The sequence below is a fragment of the Epinephelus fuscoguttatus genome, linkage group LG20 (genome assembly GCF_011397635.1).
Source record: "Epinephelus fuscoguttatus linkage group LG20, E.fuscoguttatus.final_Chr_v1".
NCBI classification, from domain to species: domain Eukaryota; kingdom Metazoa; phylum Chordata; class Actinopteri; order Perciformes; family Serranidae; genus Epinephelus; species Epinephelus fuscoguttatus.
In genome coordinates this window covers 9442553-9461420 of record NC_064771.1, presented here as the reverse complement: position 1 = coordinate 9461420, position 18868 = coordinate 9442553, and the positions used below count along the sequence as shown (strand labels likewise).

Genomic DNA, 18868 nt, shown 5'->3' with positions numbered 1-18868 from the left:
CACACTGCAGCCACTTTACACCATCTAATTGTATCGAAACAAATATCAAAAATATCCTGCTGTTTCCAACTAACTAAAAGACATTAGACGCAACTGGACCAAAATCATAACCTTTTTGATGGATAAACAGAAATCAATCTCAACACAGTTGAAAAATGCTTTATTGGTAAACATAAATATGCCAGACATCACTACAGATTTGCAGGGTAATGTGTGTGTGTGTTTGTGCGAGTGTGTGTCTCATAATCAATATATTCCATAGGTGTGCTCCTTTCCATCTCTGTATCTATCCAGGTACCGCAGGGGCTGTCCCTGAGGGAATTTGACCTGTGGAGGGTGGTACACTGGAGGCCGGATGAACTCAAACACTGGCTCCCTCATGTCTGCAGGGAGAAGTTGCAACAGACGGTTATTATCATTACTTAAAAGACACGCAACTACCACACAAACTTTTTGTCCTTCAATCTAGGAAGGCTAATAAAAATGGCACAAGACCAAACTTGCGCTGTGTTTGTGAGCATTAGCGTGACTCACTGAGTGTCGTGTGAAAGGTGTTGGTGACAGATTCATCCCACTGGCACTGGAAGAAGGCCAGGCCTGCAGGGGTGATGTTGTCCTGGTGCTTTCTGTAGAAATCCACTGTCTTAAAGGTACGATCCTCCAGAGAATGGCTGAGGGGGGAGAGCCAACATATGCTTAATGTCTTTGTTGCTATATCAAACATAAACTAAGACACTCTGATGTTATAAATACAGTTTACTGGAAGATTACATGGCTGCTGACAATGGCACACACTATGCTTAAAGGTTCTGCATGTAACTTAAAGAAAATCCTTGTGATAAATGACTTCATTGGCTATCCTTTTCCTGTAACCCCGTACCCTCTTAAGGGTCGGGACAGGTCACCAGATTATTACAGGGCTGACACACAGAGGCAGACAACCATTAATGCTCACACCTATGGGCGCAGCATTGTGATTATGTAATGTGCAAACTAGCCTCTGGAGTCTATTTTGCTTTGTTAGTGTCACCACACCGCATTTGAGTGTCTTGCTCACCATGGCGATGGCCTGACATCCTCCTGGAAGTTGATGGGTCCCTCTTGCTTGAAGAGGACATAAATGTAGCGGTGGAAGCCTGTTCCTCTGGCAGGGAAAGGGGGCAGGTAGTGACACAGCTCCTCTCCGGCCTGCACTGCTCCGCCTGGTATGTTCCCTCTATGGACACACAGGTCATTCAGCAGTGTAGTGGTTAAAAATTGACTTCAATTCTGACTTCAAAGGAGCTGTATACAACATTCAGAGCAAACTGATGATTCAGAGTCTGGGCCGGGATTGCCTGCACATGGCTCTCAACATGAAGGTGGCTGAGTTGGCGGCTAGCAGCCAACGGTGCTAACAGCACAAACTGTACTAACAGCACAAACTGTACTAACAAGAGTTGACAGTGTAACACACTGCTATGCAACAATTTATTATCAGCAGTAACTGCTGTATGTAGGGACAGGCATTTTAAGTAGTTTCCACATTTTAGTACTCACAAAAAAAAGTAAAATGTTAAGAACAGTAATGTAAATTGGCCAACAACAGAAAACAAGTGCAATTTGAAATTCATGTATTGAACAATCAGGCTTTAATTAGTCTGTTAAACCATAAAATCAAAGGTAACGAAAGATCCATTACCCAGTTAGCACAAGCTAACACAACCCGCTAAACCCGTTAATAACTGTTAGATAATAACTGTTGGATAATGTTAGCCCTGTGATGCTAACTGTTAGCCCTGTCACTGTGTGTGTTTGTTCATCAACTGTCCCGGAGCAGAGCTCACACTCCTGCAGCAGTAGTGTCTAAGCGTCTCATTATAAACAGAGTATAAACAGAGAGCGACAGCGGGGCAAAGAGGTGCTAACTGAAGCGATACACTGCACGCAGCTCCACAATGAAATAAGATTTTACCCATTTTAAATAGTAAAAAAAAAAAAAAGTATACATACATATATATATATATATATATGTATAAATATAAAAGTCATGTTCACATGTGGGAAGTTGGGCAGCGAGTACTCTATACATCAAAGAAATTCTGACATCCAAATCAAGTACTCAAGCACTTGGGTACTCATGTCCATCCCCAGCCATATGAGAGCAGTGAAGAGCAGTGGCGATTAGCTAGACAGTGGGATACTGTACTTTTACACCTCCCTGTAAAGCAACTAAATGCAATTCATGTTGTCTTTAACTTGCTTATAACTAAGAGCAGAAGTGACTTCAAGTACTCACACTAGCCAGTGGATGTATTCTGCATCATTATCCAGAAGATGCTCATCTGGAAAAAAAAAAACAAACAAAAAAAAAACAATGAATCATTTTAGACAGTCTGAAAAAGCTGAGAACTCATCAACAATCTGTGTTGATCCCTAACAGGCAGTGTAGACAGTTGCTGATAATCACAATCTAGTGGTAACCTCCTGTGAAAGCTGATGCTGACCTGGACAAGTGAGCAGAAGGGTCCACAGGGAGCCCTCCTCCACATTGAAGCTGATTTGAGGGGCACATGCTGCCTGGACACAAAAGTACAGCAAAGACAGGGCAAAGAATATAGTTAGAGAAGACACAAAATGGTGGGTACACAGCAGAAAAGTGAATAAAATGAAACACATATGGAATGCAGGGTAGAGATGATGTGTTAAAAGAAACAGAAAAAAAGTTTAACTTGGTGGCATTGACCCTTAGAATATCAATTACAGGCGAGATCAGGACACTGCACAACTTGCAATCCTTTGACGTACTTCTGTTGGTGTCAACCGATTCCCATAATACACTTGACCATTGTTGTCTTGACCATAGCAGATGCGGAGTGGGACATGAGGTAGAAAGTATGCCATGGGGAAAAGATCTCTGAAGACTCCATAGTGGTCTGCAACTCTCTTTATATGAAATGGAGCAGCTCTCTTCTCCCAGGTTTCCTGCACTCGATCCAGAGGGATCTTAACTGGTGGGATAAAGAGTTTGAAGAAAACTGTTTATTCACTCATCAATTAAAGGCTGTGGTATTAACTCAAAGGTAAGTAGGTGTGAGCTTACAAGTGCGCAGACGTAAAGCCCTCTCCAGCTCAACATTCTTCTTGTTGTCTTTCAACAGCTGCTTCTTCTCCCTATATTCTTGACTGGGTTGATGGTATGGCAGTCCAATGTCCACTCGCTCTGCACCTGCAACAACACAAGATTCATTCAGACTGTGAACTTGCCTGATCATTTTGCCATGACGTGTTCATAACATCCTGTGCTCACCATGCTCAGGATCAGCTTTTTCCACGTAGCTCCTGTAGGTCTTCCACCAGACGGGTTTGTTGTTTGCTTCCTGAGCTTGTCTAAAGTAACGATTGTAGCTGCGACACTTCTCCAACGACTTCAGCTTTGTAACGTCAATGTCCTCATTTGGCATTGGACCTAAAGGAGGTACCCGTCTGCAGAGGAATGCTGTCATGTGGAAGAATCCCCAACAATTAGTTAGTTACAAAGCACTTCTTTCACCTTTCGTGTTTGGTTCTTTATTGGTTTCTTTAAACTAATAATGGGAACTAATCCCCAAAACAGAGTGTCAATGGTAACTGATATGTAACGATGGATAACCCTATCAGCAGTGGTAGAAGTATTACTCAGATTTTTGTTAAAAGGAGAGTTCAACCCCCAAATCAAGATTTGGTGTGAGTTGTCAAGTGTTGCAGATATCAGTCGAAGAGATGTTTGCCTTCTCTCCAATATAATGGAACTAGATGACACTCAGCTTGTGGTGCTCAAAGCGTCACAAAAATACATTTGAAAAACTCAACAGCAATGTCTCTTTCCAGAAATCGCGACCTGGTTACTCAAGATAATCCACAGACCTTGTTGTGAGCAGTATCATGCAGTGACTATTTTCTTTCAACCAAACTACACCCACCAACTGAATCACCATGCAGAAGGAATCGTACATCTACTGCTAGCTCAACTAGCATCACTGAGCTAGCTAACATTACAGCTCAGCCAAAGAGGATGCCATTAATGTTTACATCTTGCGCTGTCATGAGCAAGAGCCTCTCATGCATGAGTAAACGCTCACATTTCTTCTTTGTGGTAACATTGTTGTTGAGTGTTCAGTAGAAAGGAAATAATTTGTACATAAAACTGCTCACAACAGGTGGATTATCTTGAGTAACCAGGTCATGAGTTCTCAAAAGAGACATTGCTGTTGAGTTTTTCAAACTTATTTTTTGGTACTTTGAGCCTTTAAGTGCCATCTAGTTCCATTACATTGGAAGGAAACATCTCTACAGCCGTTATCTCCAACATTCAACAACTCACACAAAAATAATCTAGACTGATAAACAGTTCTACAGGGAAGAGGAAAAATATGTACTTTTGATTTTGGGGTGAAGGTCTCTTTAAGTAAAAGCTGTAATAGCACACTGTAAAAATAGTCTGTTACAAGTAAAAGTCCTGTATTGAAAATGTTACTTAAATACTTGAAGTACCAAAAGTAAAAATACTCACTGTGTAGAATGGCCCATTTCAGAATAATTCATATTGCAGTATTGGATTATAATTATTAATGCACAGATGTGTACTTCACTGGTGCAGCTGGTGGAGGTAGGGCTAATTTTAATGACTGTATATATTATTATACTGCTAGGTAGCTTGTGAATTTTCCGGTGAATGCCAATAAAGCCTTGTTGGTATAAATCATAATTTATTTATTCATTGTGTATATTTTGGACTAATGATCCTGAATCTTTTAAGTATAAGTATTAAGTAACATACTGTAGACATTCTCAAGTACAAGTAGCCTAACTCAATTTGTACTGTATCAACAACTGTCTATCAGCGCTAATATTATTACTATTATTGGGCTGGGCTTCGCATGTTTCCCTTTGCCGACCACTGCACCACTAAGTTCACATTTATTTACATTTGATGGAGTTTGTCGTAATGTGTCTCTCCACAGAGGAGCAGAGCATGTAACGAGGATCTGCGTCAAACTGCTGTAACCTGACGTACACACCAAACATGCTATACTAAAGCATGGACACCAACTTCTAGCATGTAAAAATAATGTAATGTAGTAATATCGTTACAATACCTGTTGTGACAAACGTCCTCGCATTACTGACCCCTAAATCTTTCCCAGTGAGCAGGGCAGCAGCGCTAACCGTGCGCAGCGCCATCTTGGAGTGCTTTTTTTCCCCTTTTTTTCCAGAAGGTACGGTGGCCGAGACAGGCAGAAAGAGTTAGTGCGCGTTTAACCGTTTTTTGTTTCTATAGCAGTCCGTAGTGACAGGAACACATCAAAAGAATGAGATTATACATGACATACATTTCATACACAATGATGAGATCATTATATTTATCATTTTAAAGAATTACTAAGGCCCCACGTTTTAATATTGATGCTAATATGTGCTTATTTTGTTTCATATTGAAACCAAAGACCATATATTTTTCTCATGTAGTGTATAATACATACATGTTGGCTTGGAATTTACAAATGGATATAACAAAATATCGCATAATTACCAGTTTTATTTCTAGACACGATATTGCATTTGGGATCAAGTTAAAAAAAACAAACAAAAAAACCCAGAATTAATTATTTGAGTTGTTATGTAATTAAACGTCAAAATCCGGAAATCACTGCCTTTTTTCTTTGAAGGAATTTAAACTGTACATAAAATCTTTAAAACCAGTAAAGGAATTAAAACACAGAAGTTATATGATATTCTAATACATTTTCCTACTGTGTTGGTTAACTACTGTATATGTATGTATATTTCCCCTTGTATGTTATCTATTTCATTTTATCATTATTTTCATTACTTTCGCCCCCTTTTTTGTTTAATATTACATTTCCATTGAAAACATAAAGTTAAAAGCACTTCCTTTGTAATGAATCATTTATTATAGGACGTTTTCTATGCTAATAGTACTTGTTCCGTGCATTTTCAATGAAAATCATTATAAAGAAAATAAATAAATAGTAAAAGGTTAAACTGATTTTTTTTTTAAAAAACCCAAAAAAACAAAAACAAAAAACATAAAAAAGATTAAACCGGAGTAATTGTAGTAGCTAGCGTTTTGTTTTCTTTATTTTAGCACCACTCTATCGTACACAATCAATATTATAACGTTATGTGTTGTGTTTGTGGGTCATTATCAGTTATGGTTAAACTAAATTGAATTTGTTGTAATGTTACAATGCAGCGAATGAATGACAACAAACAGCAAATATCACCGTAACAACTGTTACACTGTAACAACAGCAGTGTTGCATGTATCACCATGTAAGTTATCACACAGTAATAACTATGTAACTTATTTCTTCTGGATGGTTTACAAACGTTTTTTCCCGACAGCACGCGAATGCGTCATTTTTGCGTCTGTCGTCATCAGGGAAGCTACATCTGACGATATTCAGTATTAACACAGATGCTGTGCACGAATGTATCTGTAAGAGTGGTAAGATTTATCACTGTGTCATATTGTGTTATACACAGCGTTGAGTGTAGAAGTGTGCGCTAATTTATAGTTATATCACCAGACTGTTTTAATATTTTGACTATTATTGGTCCACAAGAGTCCTAGCTAACGTGAGCTGACTTGGTTCCAGGCTAACATGAGCTAACGTTAGCTTTTCCTTCCACTTGGCTAAGTTATTGTGTGGTAGCCAACGTTATCATTTGGGTTGAGCCTTGTATTGCTGCTAGAACCTCGGCTTTGATGTTGCACAGTCTAATTTTGTCAGTAACGAAAAACTGGGGCCATTTTTCAATGAGTTTTTTCTGCCCTTTTGAGACTCTGTTTATATAAAGGGCTTAAAATGTGACATTACACTCTTAATGACAGAAGTTAAGCAGTGAAGTTACATTAATGTCATGGTGTGTTACAGATATGATACACTGATATGTTCGAGTTCTCTCACATCATGACTGACCTCTGCCTTTTTTCTCCTTTTTTTCCACAGAGGTGTCTTCTCTTCCTTCAGAGATGGAGTCTCAGAATCCAAACCTGATCTGCGCCATATGCCTGGAGCGTTTCCGGATCCCTGTAACCATCCCCTGCGGTCACACCTTCTGTCAAAAATGCATCACCACTCACTGGGACACCAAGAGCAAGTCTGACATCGGACCTCATTGCCCATTCTGCAAAGAGGAGTTTGAGTCCAGGCCCATTCTCAAGCGTAATGTGTCCCTGTCGGTCTTGACCGAGGCTGCAAACAGCACCGGCCCCTCCTGTAGAGAGGCGCTCATGAGGGGAGGCGAAGGGGCAAGAGCCATGCTGCTGTGTGATCGCCATAAAAAGCCTCTGGTTTATTACTGCAGGCAGGACAAAATGTCTGTGTGCTACGAGTGTGGCATCTGTGAATGCACGAACCACGACAAGGTCTTGTTGGAGACAGAAAGGGAGAATCAAGAGGTATGACAACACAATGCCACCATTGTTGCTTAGCTGGTATTGTAACATAGATTGTCATTCCACTGCCCACTTACTTACTTACTTACTTACTTACTTACTTACTACTCCATCAACAAAGGCGACTGTGATTGTGATTGTGTAGCTCAATTTGAGGTGTATTCTTTACAGCTGCTGCTGGAAAGGAAGAGCAAGGAGGTGGGGAAACTCACGGAAGAGACGCAGAAAAGTATAAATGAGTTGGCTGAGAATATCAATCAAGCTAAGGTAAAATATTTATATAATATAATTTTCCCTTTTTTAAAGTGGGCTAAATGCTTCACTATGCTTCAGGCACACTGGCTTTTTTCAATATTGCCATATTTTAGATCAGATTTATTGGAGTCAACCATTGTTTCAGAGTGATCCCAATCAATCTAGAATGTTTTGGTGTGAGTTGCAGAGCATTGGAGATGTCTGCCTTCTCTCAGAAATAATGAAACTAGGTGGCTCTCAGCTTGTGGCGCTCAAAGCACCAAAAATACATTTGAAAAACTCAACAGTAATTCCTCTTTCCAGAAATCATGACCTGGTTACTCAAGTTACTTCACAGATCTTGTTGTGAGCAGTTTCATGTAGGAACTATTTTCTGTCTACCAAACTACACCCACCAATCCACCGTATCACCGCACCACAAGCCGAGTGCCATCTTGTTCCATTATACTGAAGAGAAAGCAGACATCTCTACAGCCAATATCTCCAACACTTGGCAACCCACAACAAAACAATCTCGATTGATAAACAACACTACAGCTAAGAGGAAAAAATGTATTTTTGATATTAGGGTGAACTGTCCCTTTAAGACTTTGTACTTCAAGCAGTGTTATCTCTTCTTGACTAGCCACATTGGCACAACTCACCACTTCCTGCAGCTGTCTCACAGTTAAAGCCAGTTTTAACAGAAATCAGGCACTTGATCATTCCCCTAGTACAACCACAAGTAAATGCAATAAGAATTGTTCAGGTCTTAACTAACAAAGCTGCAGCTAAAGCTTAATATTATCGCAGATAAATCAAAAGGCCAGGAATAAAATGAAAAATAGGACTGGACACTATTTACCATGTGTTCCCAAATTCTACATTTTCCATCAACAGGTGACCCTTCAGCAGACTTCCAACTGGGTCAATGCCAAGTTCTCCTCCTTGATAAAGATACTTGCTGAGAAGCAGGAGGCTACAGAGCTCTTTATCGAGGAGCAGAAAGAAGGTGCTATCACTGAGGCGGAGGCACGACTAGCTGAACTCAAGGAGCGTTCCCAGAAACTCAGAGAGACCCAGGAACAGATAGCAGCTGTACATAACCTCCCTGATACAGAGCTCATCAAGGTTTGTACCCCTGTCTTTACACTATTATTCATATGGTATCTTTCAACCTGGACCGTATTCACCCATGTTTTTCTGTCTAATACCCCTTCTCCACCAACATGGATCCTACTCTGTTCTGGTTCCTGTACCTACTTTTGTACCGTTAAAAGCATTTGAACCAAAAATAAAACTGGTAGAGAAACCAAAAAGTTGATTTTCAGGCGGAACCAAAAAACTGCAGGTTTTGAAGTGTGAACTGTGATAACATCAGTGAAGTCAAGTGAGAAGTCAAGTTAGAAATGGTCAGACCAAAAAAAAAGGGCGTGCAGTGATCAGATTTGATTCATGCTTGTAGGTTTAGGTAAAAACAAATATTTGTCATAACAGAATAAAAGTTTGCAGGTAATCAATGTAATCTACAATTTACCTACCGCTGTCTACTTCTATTGTGCATTGTGCAACCATCTTCATTGATGACGCATCCTTGATTACAGTGGTTACGCGCAAAAGTGGTGGAAATGCGATGGGTTGGCTAGATAGCTCCAAGGTTCCAAGAAAGGAAACGGTTCAAGAAGCAGAGCTAATTTTGTTGAGAAGGGATATCTGTGACTAATTGGAACCAGCAATTTCTGAGGTTGGTCCAGTATTGGGGAAAAGGGCTGCAATGCAGTCACTTGAGACATGCACTGTCAATGTACGTCCACTAAAATTGCCTGTTTTTCCTTCTGTCAGGCTCAGATTATTATTATAAGTGTCTGACAACATTATGGAAAGGATCCCCACAGAGATAGACCTTTTTGTTAAAGAGTAGGATCCTTTTTGTTTAACCAGAAACAACCCCCAAATCACTATCGTCAAACCCTTCAGACTTCATTTAATTAATCAGTCATTTTGTCTTTGTAAAACACACCTCATTCAAATTCGAAAAAAAATAACTAAGTAAAACTCACGTAAATCATCTTGGCTCATCTTTCCACTGTTCACCAACTCTGGTTTGGTCGAAATAAACCTTTAGATGTGAAAATATGCTGGCTCTACACACTAAAATTATTGCCTATTTAAATGGAGTCTGTTGGGTTTGGCAATGGCAATTTCAGGGCAGGTTCTGGTTAAACCAAAAAGATCTTCTTCTATAATAAAAAGGTCTATCTCTGTTGGGATCCTTTCCATAATACTGTCAGGTACTTAAAATAACAATCCTGTCAGTGGCAAAACAAGCACTTTTAGTTGACACAAATCGACAGTGCATAATTGACATGAGTTGCATCGCAGCCTGTTTTGCGACCACCTTAGAAAGTTATAGTTATCATGAGTCACTTAGACCCAAACATGGGAAAATAGGGTCTATGTTGGAAAATACTGATCATACTCTTTAAATTTAAACACTGTAATGTAACACTATGGCTGTATTGCAACAGAAATAAGATATATTCCGTCTGCAATCATGAGGTGAGAGGAATATTATCAACTGCCAGATCATCATGGTCGTCTTTCTAATTCACACCTCTTCACAGGAATCACTGGTCATAGAAGTTCCACGTTTCAAAGATATTCCCACAGATGTAACATCAAACCTTCAAGATCGATTAAACAGCGTCACAGATGTCCTGTCGCGAGTCTCCAAGCTGGTGTCTGAGGACTTGGAGAAAGCTGTGAGCACCGCTGTGGGTCCGGACAAGGATGGTAATATGCCTTGGGCTTCATGTGCCAGCAGTTTACTCCCCAGCGTTTGCTCTGTATTCTCAAGCTTATCATTGGTCCCCAGGTTCCCCTCAGGATAAGAGGCCAGTCCTAGCTGTGGTTCCCAGTCCAGCTGCTCCATGCCACCCTGGTGGGAAGGAAGGCCTCAGTGCTTGTAAGTCCTATGTAACATTTCAGACTGCATTTTTGGGGACAGCAAAGGTCACACAGTGCCTTATTGTTTCTGTGACCACAGAAAGAGAAACAGGCACAGACACATGTTAACAGTGGATTTGTTCCTGCTTCAAACTGATTCCTTTCTTCCTCATTACAGACAGATGCTCTCTGACCTTTGACCCTCGCACAGCCAACGGCCACCTGTTTCTGTCCCAGGAGAACCGTAGGGCGGAGCACCTCACCTCTGGGCCACGCCCCGTCCCAGCCCACGAAGCCCGCTTTGATCACACCTGGCAGGTGCTCTGCTTTCAGGGCTTCACCCACGGACAGCACTACTGGGAGCTGGAGGTGTCCAAGCCCTGGGCCTACCTTGGGGTAAAGAACCGTGCATGTTGTGTTTATACACTGTTCTTCTGTGAGTGGTTCGTTAATGTTCAGATATTCAGGAAAGTTACCCAACTGTTATAGTGAACATCTTATTACTTGCTTGAGTTGGAGCAAGCAGCTTTGATTTCACTGGCTGATGGTCTCTGAGACTTGAAAGGGATAAAGTCTAACAAACTTTGAAGATTTTAAACGTCCTGAGTCATTTCCTTTAAAGAACACACACTCAAGCAGTAGCTCTCTAATGCATGAGTGTGCACAAAGTTGACACACACATTCGTCCAGGTTTCTCTAGATTTTCTGCCAAACTAATGACATCAAGCCGGCCAGAGTGTGTGTGAGGTTTGGACATACTCTATGCTGAACGTCCACAGACAGCTGCAGACTTGTACTATTTGTGTAGGCACGCACATGAGTTTTAGAGGGTATGTTTGTGTGTGAAAGAGAAAGAGAGATAGAGATCAATCAGTTTATGACCCAAATTTGTCTTTCTTTCCTCTGGGAATCTCAATATTAACTGACTAGTATTCCTGGTGCAGACTCGTGATGGTAGCAACACTTAATCGACAAGCTGAAGAATCGCACACATCCCTGTTTACAACTGAGGCACTTAAACAATACAGTTACAAAAAAGCCTTTTGCAGGGGACCCTTACCTGTCACACTCAAACCTGCCAAACACAGATTATACTTGCACATGGCACCACCTACAGTAGGTGGTAAATATGGATGACTCAGCCATCACATTTTCTTGATTAATTCTGGGCTGTATTGATGGCAGGGTCAGTCTATTAATTCACCACTTTGTCCGGACTGAAATATCTCAACAACTACTGGAAAGACTGCTATGACAGACATTCATGGTCCCCAGAGAAATTACTTAAATCTGTTTTTTGGTATATCCAGATTGATTTTAGAAAGTCTGGACAAAAAAAACAAAACAAAACGATGAAATGCAGTTTTTGCAAATCAGATCCAGACCACATTTGGAGGTGGTTTAAAATGTAATTCCAATTAGATTTCTATAGATGTGTCTCAGTCTGGATGCTCAAATTGGATTGCAAAGGGTCTTTTGCATCCCTCGCAACATGACACGACAACTACATCAAACCCAGAGTGATGGAAAAACGGAGCAGAATATATACCACAGGGTTCCTGCAGATCCTTAAAAAATACTCAAAAGGCATTGGATTCATTGATCTAAAAATAAGGCCTTAATTAGTATTAAAATGTCTTAGTCTTTCAGAAGTCTTAAAAATGTTAAGACGTTCATTTTTTTGTTTTTTCTGACATTGCATCGTAAAATCTCAAAACAACTGGTAACATCTATTCTTATGTCTTCAGGTTATCAGTCCGTCCATACATGCGTCTGTCTATCTCAAGAACAGATTGAGAAAATTTTGAATCAACAATGAACTGACTAGATTTTGTTTGGTTAAAGGTCAAGGTCACTGTGACCTTGCATCCATCTCATTCTCGTGAATGCAATATCTCAAGAAGACCTTGAGAGAGTTTCCTCAAATTTGGTACAAACATCCACAAGGACTCAAGAGTGAACTGATTAGAATTTTGTGGTCGAAAGTTTAAAGTCACGTGACCTCATAAAACCTGTTTTTGACCATAATCAAGAATTCAGACACTAACTATGACAAATTTTCCCACAAATGTCTAACAGGATATAATGATTAAGTGATGAAATTTTATACCGAACAGATCAAAAGTCAACTTCACTGTGACATCATAATGTTTGGCCAAAAATCCTTTTCTGGCCATTACTCAACGCCATAAATCAGGAACAGAAGGGGAGACATTTGGTCAGATACTTAAATGGTGACACAGATCTGTCCAACTTGAAACTGTGATTGTAAAGATCTTCTGTGCTGCAAGATATGTGTGAAGACATACAGCTGCGAGATGTTAATTCTAGTTTAAAAATAATTTACTGAATGCCTCTTGCATCAAGATAACAGAACCAACCCATTAGCAAACACCAGGTATTTCCTAGTTCTGTTCTTTTTGGTCCTACATTTCATTCTGAGCAGCAACAAAAAGTCTTTAAAAAGTCTTGCAGTTTTGCCTTAAGCTGTAGTAACCCTGATACCAGCCTCCTCCATTGCTGAGTTGGTCTGGTGAGACAGAGTTCTGCACCGCGTTTCTAGAATGCAATTGTTTGAAGGGCAAAACAGACCTCCAATAATCATGCTTTTGCACTGGAAAGCCACAACACTAGCTTAGCTATGATGACGCCTATGTCGTTACCCCAGCAACCCATGCAAATAGGTTGATGATGTCTGGACATACAAATCCAGTCTAGTCACTTGCAAATTAAACTGCACACAGTCTATCTTAAAGATCTGGGGCCTCATTTATACAGCTTCCTTACACACAAAACGGGGCTTGAAAGTGGCGTACGCCACTTCCCACGCAAAGGTTGTGATTTATAAAAATAAACTTGGCGGGAGAATGTGCACACCTGTAAGCAAACTCTGAGTCATGTGTGCTCACATTTTGGAAGACACTGGGAAGTGGCAACGCAGACGGCGAGGTGAAGAAGTGGAGTCAGATTTTTACTGATGTCTCACACAAATTTAATGTCACGCTATATCCACCTTAGATCCACGTTATCACTGAAATTAAATCCAGCAGCCTTATTTTGCGCTTGGAGTGAGTGATAATTGTTTCATAAAAACGTTGTAAAATCCAACTCAAATCCTGAATTGAAATTCTTTCTAAATACGTATTTAATCCGCACTGCCTCTAATGTCTCATTGTCCACTCTGAGCGCAGGAGGGGGAGAGGACAGTGCGACTGCATGGAATATATTTATTTATTTAGCTGAATATTTCCAGTGCATTTATCATGTCTTCAAAATACAGCCATTAAGCACAGCCCTACTTAGACATGTGTTGTTCATGACAAAACCGGCATGAAGAAACGTGTTCGCCTATTACACTTTCATCTTTGAATTGTATTTCAAATTACACGTTGTATTTTGGGACAGGGATACCACTGGTTCATGCTGTAATTCAGGCCGGGTGTCTGATCAGACTAATTGCACACTGAGCTAGAGACCCTTTAACGGGAGGTGGAGGACTGAAGAAAGATTTTATTTGGTGGCCACAGCAGCGGGATCACTAATAAAAGAAAGTGGCAACACATCAGCACTGCTGATGCTGTCAGCTGTGTCTGTGGCACTGCACGGACAGTGACAGAACAAAAAAAAAAAAGTGGTCTGATCTAAAGGTAGACCAAATATTTCTACTCCTTTACCAACATGTAGTTAATGTGTTGCTTTTAAATTTGAGGATGTTTGACAGTGATGTGCGACATAAAGAATCACATTTATTAAAGGTGGAGGCAAAAAGGAGTATGTGCCAGTGCCATCTTGCGCAATTACGCACAAGGGTCACTGCAGTATTTATATGTTTATGGCAATTAGTCTGATCAGACACCCGGCCTGAATTACAGCATGAACCAGTGGTATCCCGGTCCCAAAATACAACGTGTAATTTGAAATACAATTCAAAGGTGAAAGTGTAATAGGCAAACACATTTCTTCATGCCGGTTTTGTCATGAACAGCACATGTCTAAGTAGGGCTGATGAAATGAGTGTAACGGTTGTGCTTAATGGCTGTATTTCGAGACATGATGAATGTACTGGAAATATTTAGCTTAATAAATATGCAGTTGCGCCATCCTCTCCCCCTCCTGCGCTCACAGAGTGGACAATGAGACATTAGAGGCAGTGCGGATTAAATACATATTTAGAAAGAATTTCAATTCAGGATTTGAGTTGGATTTTACAACGTTTTTATGAAACAATTATCACTCACTCCAAGCGCAAAATAAGGCTGCTGGATTTAATTTCACTAAGGTGGATATAGCGTGACATTAAATTTGTGTGAGACATCAATAAAAATCTGACTCCACTTCTCCACCTCGCCGTCTGCGTCGCCACTTCCCAGTGTCTTCCAAAATGTGCGCACGCATGACTCAGAGTTTGTTTACAGGTGCGCACATTCTCCCGCCAAGTTTATTTTTATAAATCACAACCTTTGCGTGGGAAGTGGCGTTTCAAGTTTTGTACGTAAGCAAGCTTTATAAATGAGGCCCCTGAGAATTAAATCTGATTTGCCCGCAGTCTGAACGTATGTAGCCTTTTCTTCTTGTGCCACCACCGTGAGGACTTTGATCTGTTAATGCTGACAGTCAGAGTCCACGTCAGTCTGTTCACTTCATGCTGCGCACAATTTACCCATATCCTCTCCTCACTTCTTTATCAGGTAACCTACGACACCATCCCCAGGAAGGAAAAGGGCAAGAGGTGCATGGTGGGTATGAACGAACTGTCCTGGAGCCTGCAGCTGGACGAGCATCAGCTCAGCGCCTGGCACAATGGCCGACGGGAGACCCTGGCCGGTCACTCCCAGCACAGTCGCATCGGCATGCTGCTGGACTACGAGGCGGGGACGCTCACCTATTACGGAGATGGGCAGACCAGGCTCCATGCCTTCCACTGTGCCTTCAGCCAGGAGCTGTTCCCTGCCTGCTGGATAGGAGAGGGGGTCAGCATCACTCTCTGCTCCACATGAGCTGACTCATAAAGAGACGTGAAGAAGGGAGCTCAGTAACAAGAAGCACTATCAAACATGGGCACTAGCTGACTCAACATAGACGATCCTCCTTAACCATTTTAGAGGTTTTTAAATCTTTCTTTTTTCTCTTTGCAACGACTGCCTTCCTACATTTGAAGCAGTAGAACTTACTGTAATGAGCCTACTCCCCCGAAACTGACCACCTGGCTTTGGTTGATTCACGTTATTACTTACCACATGACAATAACAGCTAAGGTAACAGTCACAAACTCTGGTCCTAAAGGTTCTAGTTTAAGGACAGCACTACTTCATTCTGGTTTGTTTGTTTTTTCCTTCAAAGTATGTGTGAAATAACCCTCAATTTTAGATTGTTACGGCTTTTAGGTAGGAAAAGATCAATCTACACAACTCAGTGTGTCAGATTATTGTACTTTCACAACATAACATTGAGTTCCCTTGTTCTGCTGCAAGGCAGTACACATTTATAACAGGTGAATGGGCTCACAGGCAAATAAGACATTATAAAGGGTATCAGATGAACAGATGAACACAGTGGTTAGTTTATCCACTGTGTTGCTTTGAGAGTGCTACAACTACAACTAAACTGAATACTCCTGCATTATTTGATTGAACCCGAAGTGTTAAGTAAGTGCCATTTGGCTGGTGACAGTGTTTTCCGCCAACTTATGTTGCACATGTCAGACTTTTACTGCCCCTGACTGTAGTCTGCTTTGAAGAAATGGTTCAGAATTTTTTGGGAGATCTGCTTATTTGCTTTTTTGCTGAGAGTTAGAAGAGCAGATCAATACCACTCTCATGTCTGTGTGGTGAATAAGAAGCTGCAGCTAGCAGCCTGTTAGCCTAGCTTAGCGGAAAGACTGGAGACATGGAAACAGATAGCCTGCTCCAATGTAACAGAATCTGCATCCCGGTATTCTGAAGCTCACTAATCAACATGTCCCCTGGAAAAGTCGAAGACATAGTCCAACGCATAACCTTAAGTGGTCATTTTTTCAAGTTGGTTATTCCATGGACTTAAAAAAAAACAAAAAACAAGATGGTATGTGTTATTCAGTGAGGTGCTGGCTGGTGAGCGTAGTTCCATTTGGACAACCAGGCTGTTATGAAGTCTTTATTTGAAGCCAACCTTTTGGCAGCTGTAGCCTTATAGTAGACGTACAAACATGGAGATGCATCGATCTTCAAAGTCTTGACAAGAAAGTGAATAAGCCTTTTTTCTTATGGGAACAGAGCCTCTACTTTTCTTCAGCCAGTGTGGTTCCTCTAATGTGGAGCTCGACATGGGTGAAGCAAAGTGTTAGAAAGACAAAACATTTCTGCAATAACGAGAAGCCATTTGTTGAGGAATTGCTATAACATAATCTTTACGAACAGGTATCTTCCTATTTATGCAGAATCTGTGGCAACAATGGGACAAAATTGCTACTGGAAGTGTAGTCTGTTTGTAGCCTGTAGTATAGACCAATCACATTAAAGTAGCACATAAAAGGTTTGAAATGCAATCTCAGAACCCATCGGCTATTGTGTGATGACAAGTTAGCTTTTTTTTTTGTGTGTGTGTTAAATTACATCCCAACCCTCACCTATGGTCACGAGCTCTGGGTAGTGACCGAAAGAACGAGAGACAGGGTGAGGAGCTCGGACATCCGGGAGGGACTCGGAGTAGAGCCGCTGCTCCTCCACATCGAGAGGAGCCAGTTGAGGTGGTTCGGGCATCTGGTAAGGATGCCTTCCGGATGCTTCCCTTTGGAGGTGTTTCGGGCATGTCCAACTGGGAGGAGACCGCAGGGCCACCCCAGGACACGCAGGAGGGATTACATTGCCCGGCTGGCCTGGGAACGCCTCTGGGTTCCCTCAGAAGAGCTGACAGAACTGGCTGGGGAGAAGACTGTCTGGGCTTCTTTGCTGAGGCTGCGACCCGGGCCCAGATAAGTGGAAGACGACGAGTACGAGTACAAACTGTATTCATATACAGATGTCTGTTTATAGAGTGGTGCAGGGATCAGCCCTAAAACCTGGACATGAATTAGCATTTTAGCACCTCGGTTCCCTTGTCTCAAAGTCAGTGGGTTTTCCAGTAGGTTTTTGGTTAGATGCCTGAAATAAGGTCTGTTACACAAGCTAAAGAGACTTTTGTTCTTTGTTACCAACAAAAAAAAATTCAGTGAATTCCCAATTAGTAAATTCTGAAGCTTTAATGAGTCTTAAAAAAAAGGCGGTTGCCAAGATGTGGCTAAATGAGACAGCAGAACGCCATCACACCGAATTCTATCCTTGTGGTGGTGACATCCAAGTCATGCAACTGTGGTGTAGTTTGCTTTTGTCTAACATTAGCTTTTAACTTCTGGCGATTGAATTTACACTTCAGATATAAAAGTGATGTTCATTTCTGTGGATAATCTTGCTGAACAAAACTTTTGTTTGCCACAGAGGTTATTGTCTGCAGTAATCTAAAATCCTATAGAAAAATCCTATGAGCTTTTTGTCAAGGGAACCAGGGTGACGCTAACTTTCGCATCGGTCTACAAAAAAAAAGGTCATCCCTGTAGCACTCTACAGAGATTAGATGAAATTCCCTGTTATCCACTTGCTACACCGGATCTCCCGAAATATTGCCCCCCTGGAACTTAATGTCGTCTCGCTGATGGGTTCAGAGATTGGCGAAAACTCAACATATCTCCCAAGCTATATGAAAATCTGATAATGCTCCTGGTTACACTTGAATTTTGAACATTTTAAGTCCAAGTACAGGCCTCAAGAGACATAGAACAGCTAAAAGTTATATTTATGCGTGCATCAACTTTTTTTTAATACCTGAACTCTTTTTTTGTCTCTGGGTGGGATTCAGTCCACAGAAGGATGTGAGCCAGTTGACAAAACGGTGCGTACAGAACAATAAGCCACTGCAGGGTGTACTGAATAGAACTCATTTCATCAGACATTGTCCCCCTGGTGTATAATAAGTGATGTGGGCGAAACCAAATCATGGGCTGTACATTACTACTGAAAACATTTTTATCGTCTTGGGATCTTTGAATAAATGCACAAATGGCGCTGCCTGTACAGTCTCTAACCTGTGATGCTGACAGTGTTGTGATGGGATCTGCTGTACTGTACAGATGTTTTTAACAGGCTTTTAGCCTTTTTAAAAAAAAATAAAATAAAAATCATGAGCACTTAGAGGGCGTAGCTGTGACCTTTGGAATGTTGAGGTACTCGAGGC

General features: G+C 41.1%; 2 protein-coding genes across 3 annotated transcripts; one reads left to right on the top strand and one right to left on the bottom strand.

Annotated features, from left to right (window-relative positions):
• Positions 1–143: 143 nt before the first annotated feature.
• On the bottom strand, positions 144–5231 carry mrpl38 (mitochondrial ribosomal protein L38). The gene is made up of 9 exons (XM_049564260.1): positions 5118–5231; positions 3290–3478; positions 3083–3208; positions 2788–2990; positions 2487–2559; positions 2279–2324; positions 1058–1216; positions 535–671; positions 144–383 (listed from the first exon to the last, which is right to left on the bottom strand). The coding sequence occupies exons 1-9, from the start codon at positions 5200–5202 to the stop codon at positions 247–249; spliced, it is 1155 nt and encodes a 384-aa protein (XP_049420217.1). The 5' UTR covers positions 5203–5231; the 3' UTR covers positions 144–246.
• A 1182-nt stretch (positions 5232–6413) lies between these two features.
• Positions 6414–18608, top strand: trim65 (tripartite motif containing 65). 2 transcript variants are annotated; one of them, XM_049562709.1, is made up of 8 exons: positions 6414–6481; positions 6996–7447; positions 7616–7711; positions 8579–8809; positions 10303–10471; positions 10554–10643; positions 10803–11020; positions 15313–18608. In XM_049562709.1, the coding sequence occupies exons 2-8, from the start codon at positions 7019–7021 to the stop codon at positions 15619–15621; spliced, it is 1542 nt and encodes a 513-aa protein (XP_049418666.1). In that variant the 5' UTR covers positions 6414–6481; positions 6996–7018; the 3' UTR covers positions 15622–18608. The 2 variants fall into 2 exon arrangements, with proteins under 2 accessions (XP_049418666.1, XP_049418667.1); XM_049562710.1 differs by having other exon boundaries at positions 6418–6490.
• The last annotated feature ends 260 nt before the right edge of the window (positions 18609–18868 follow it).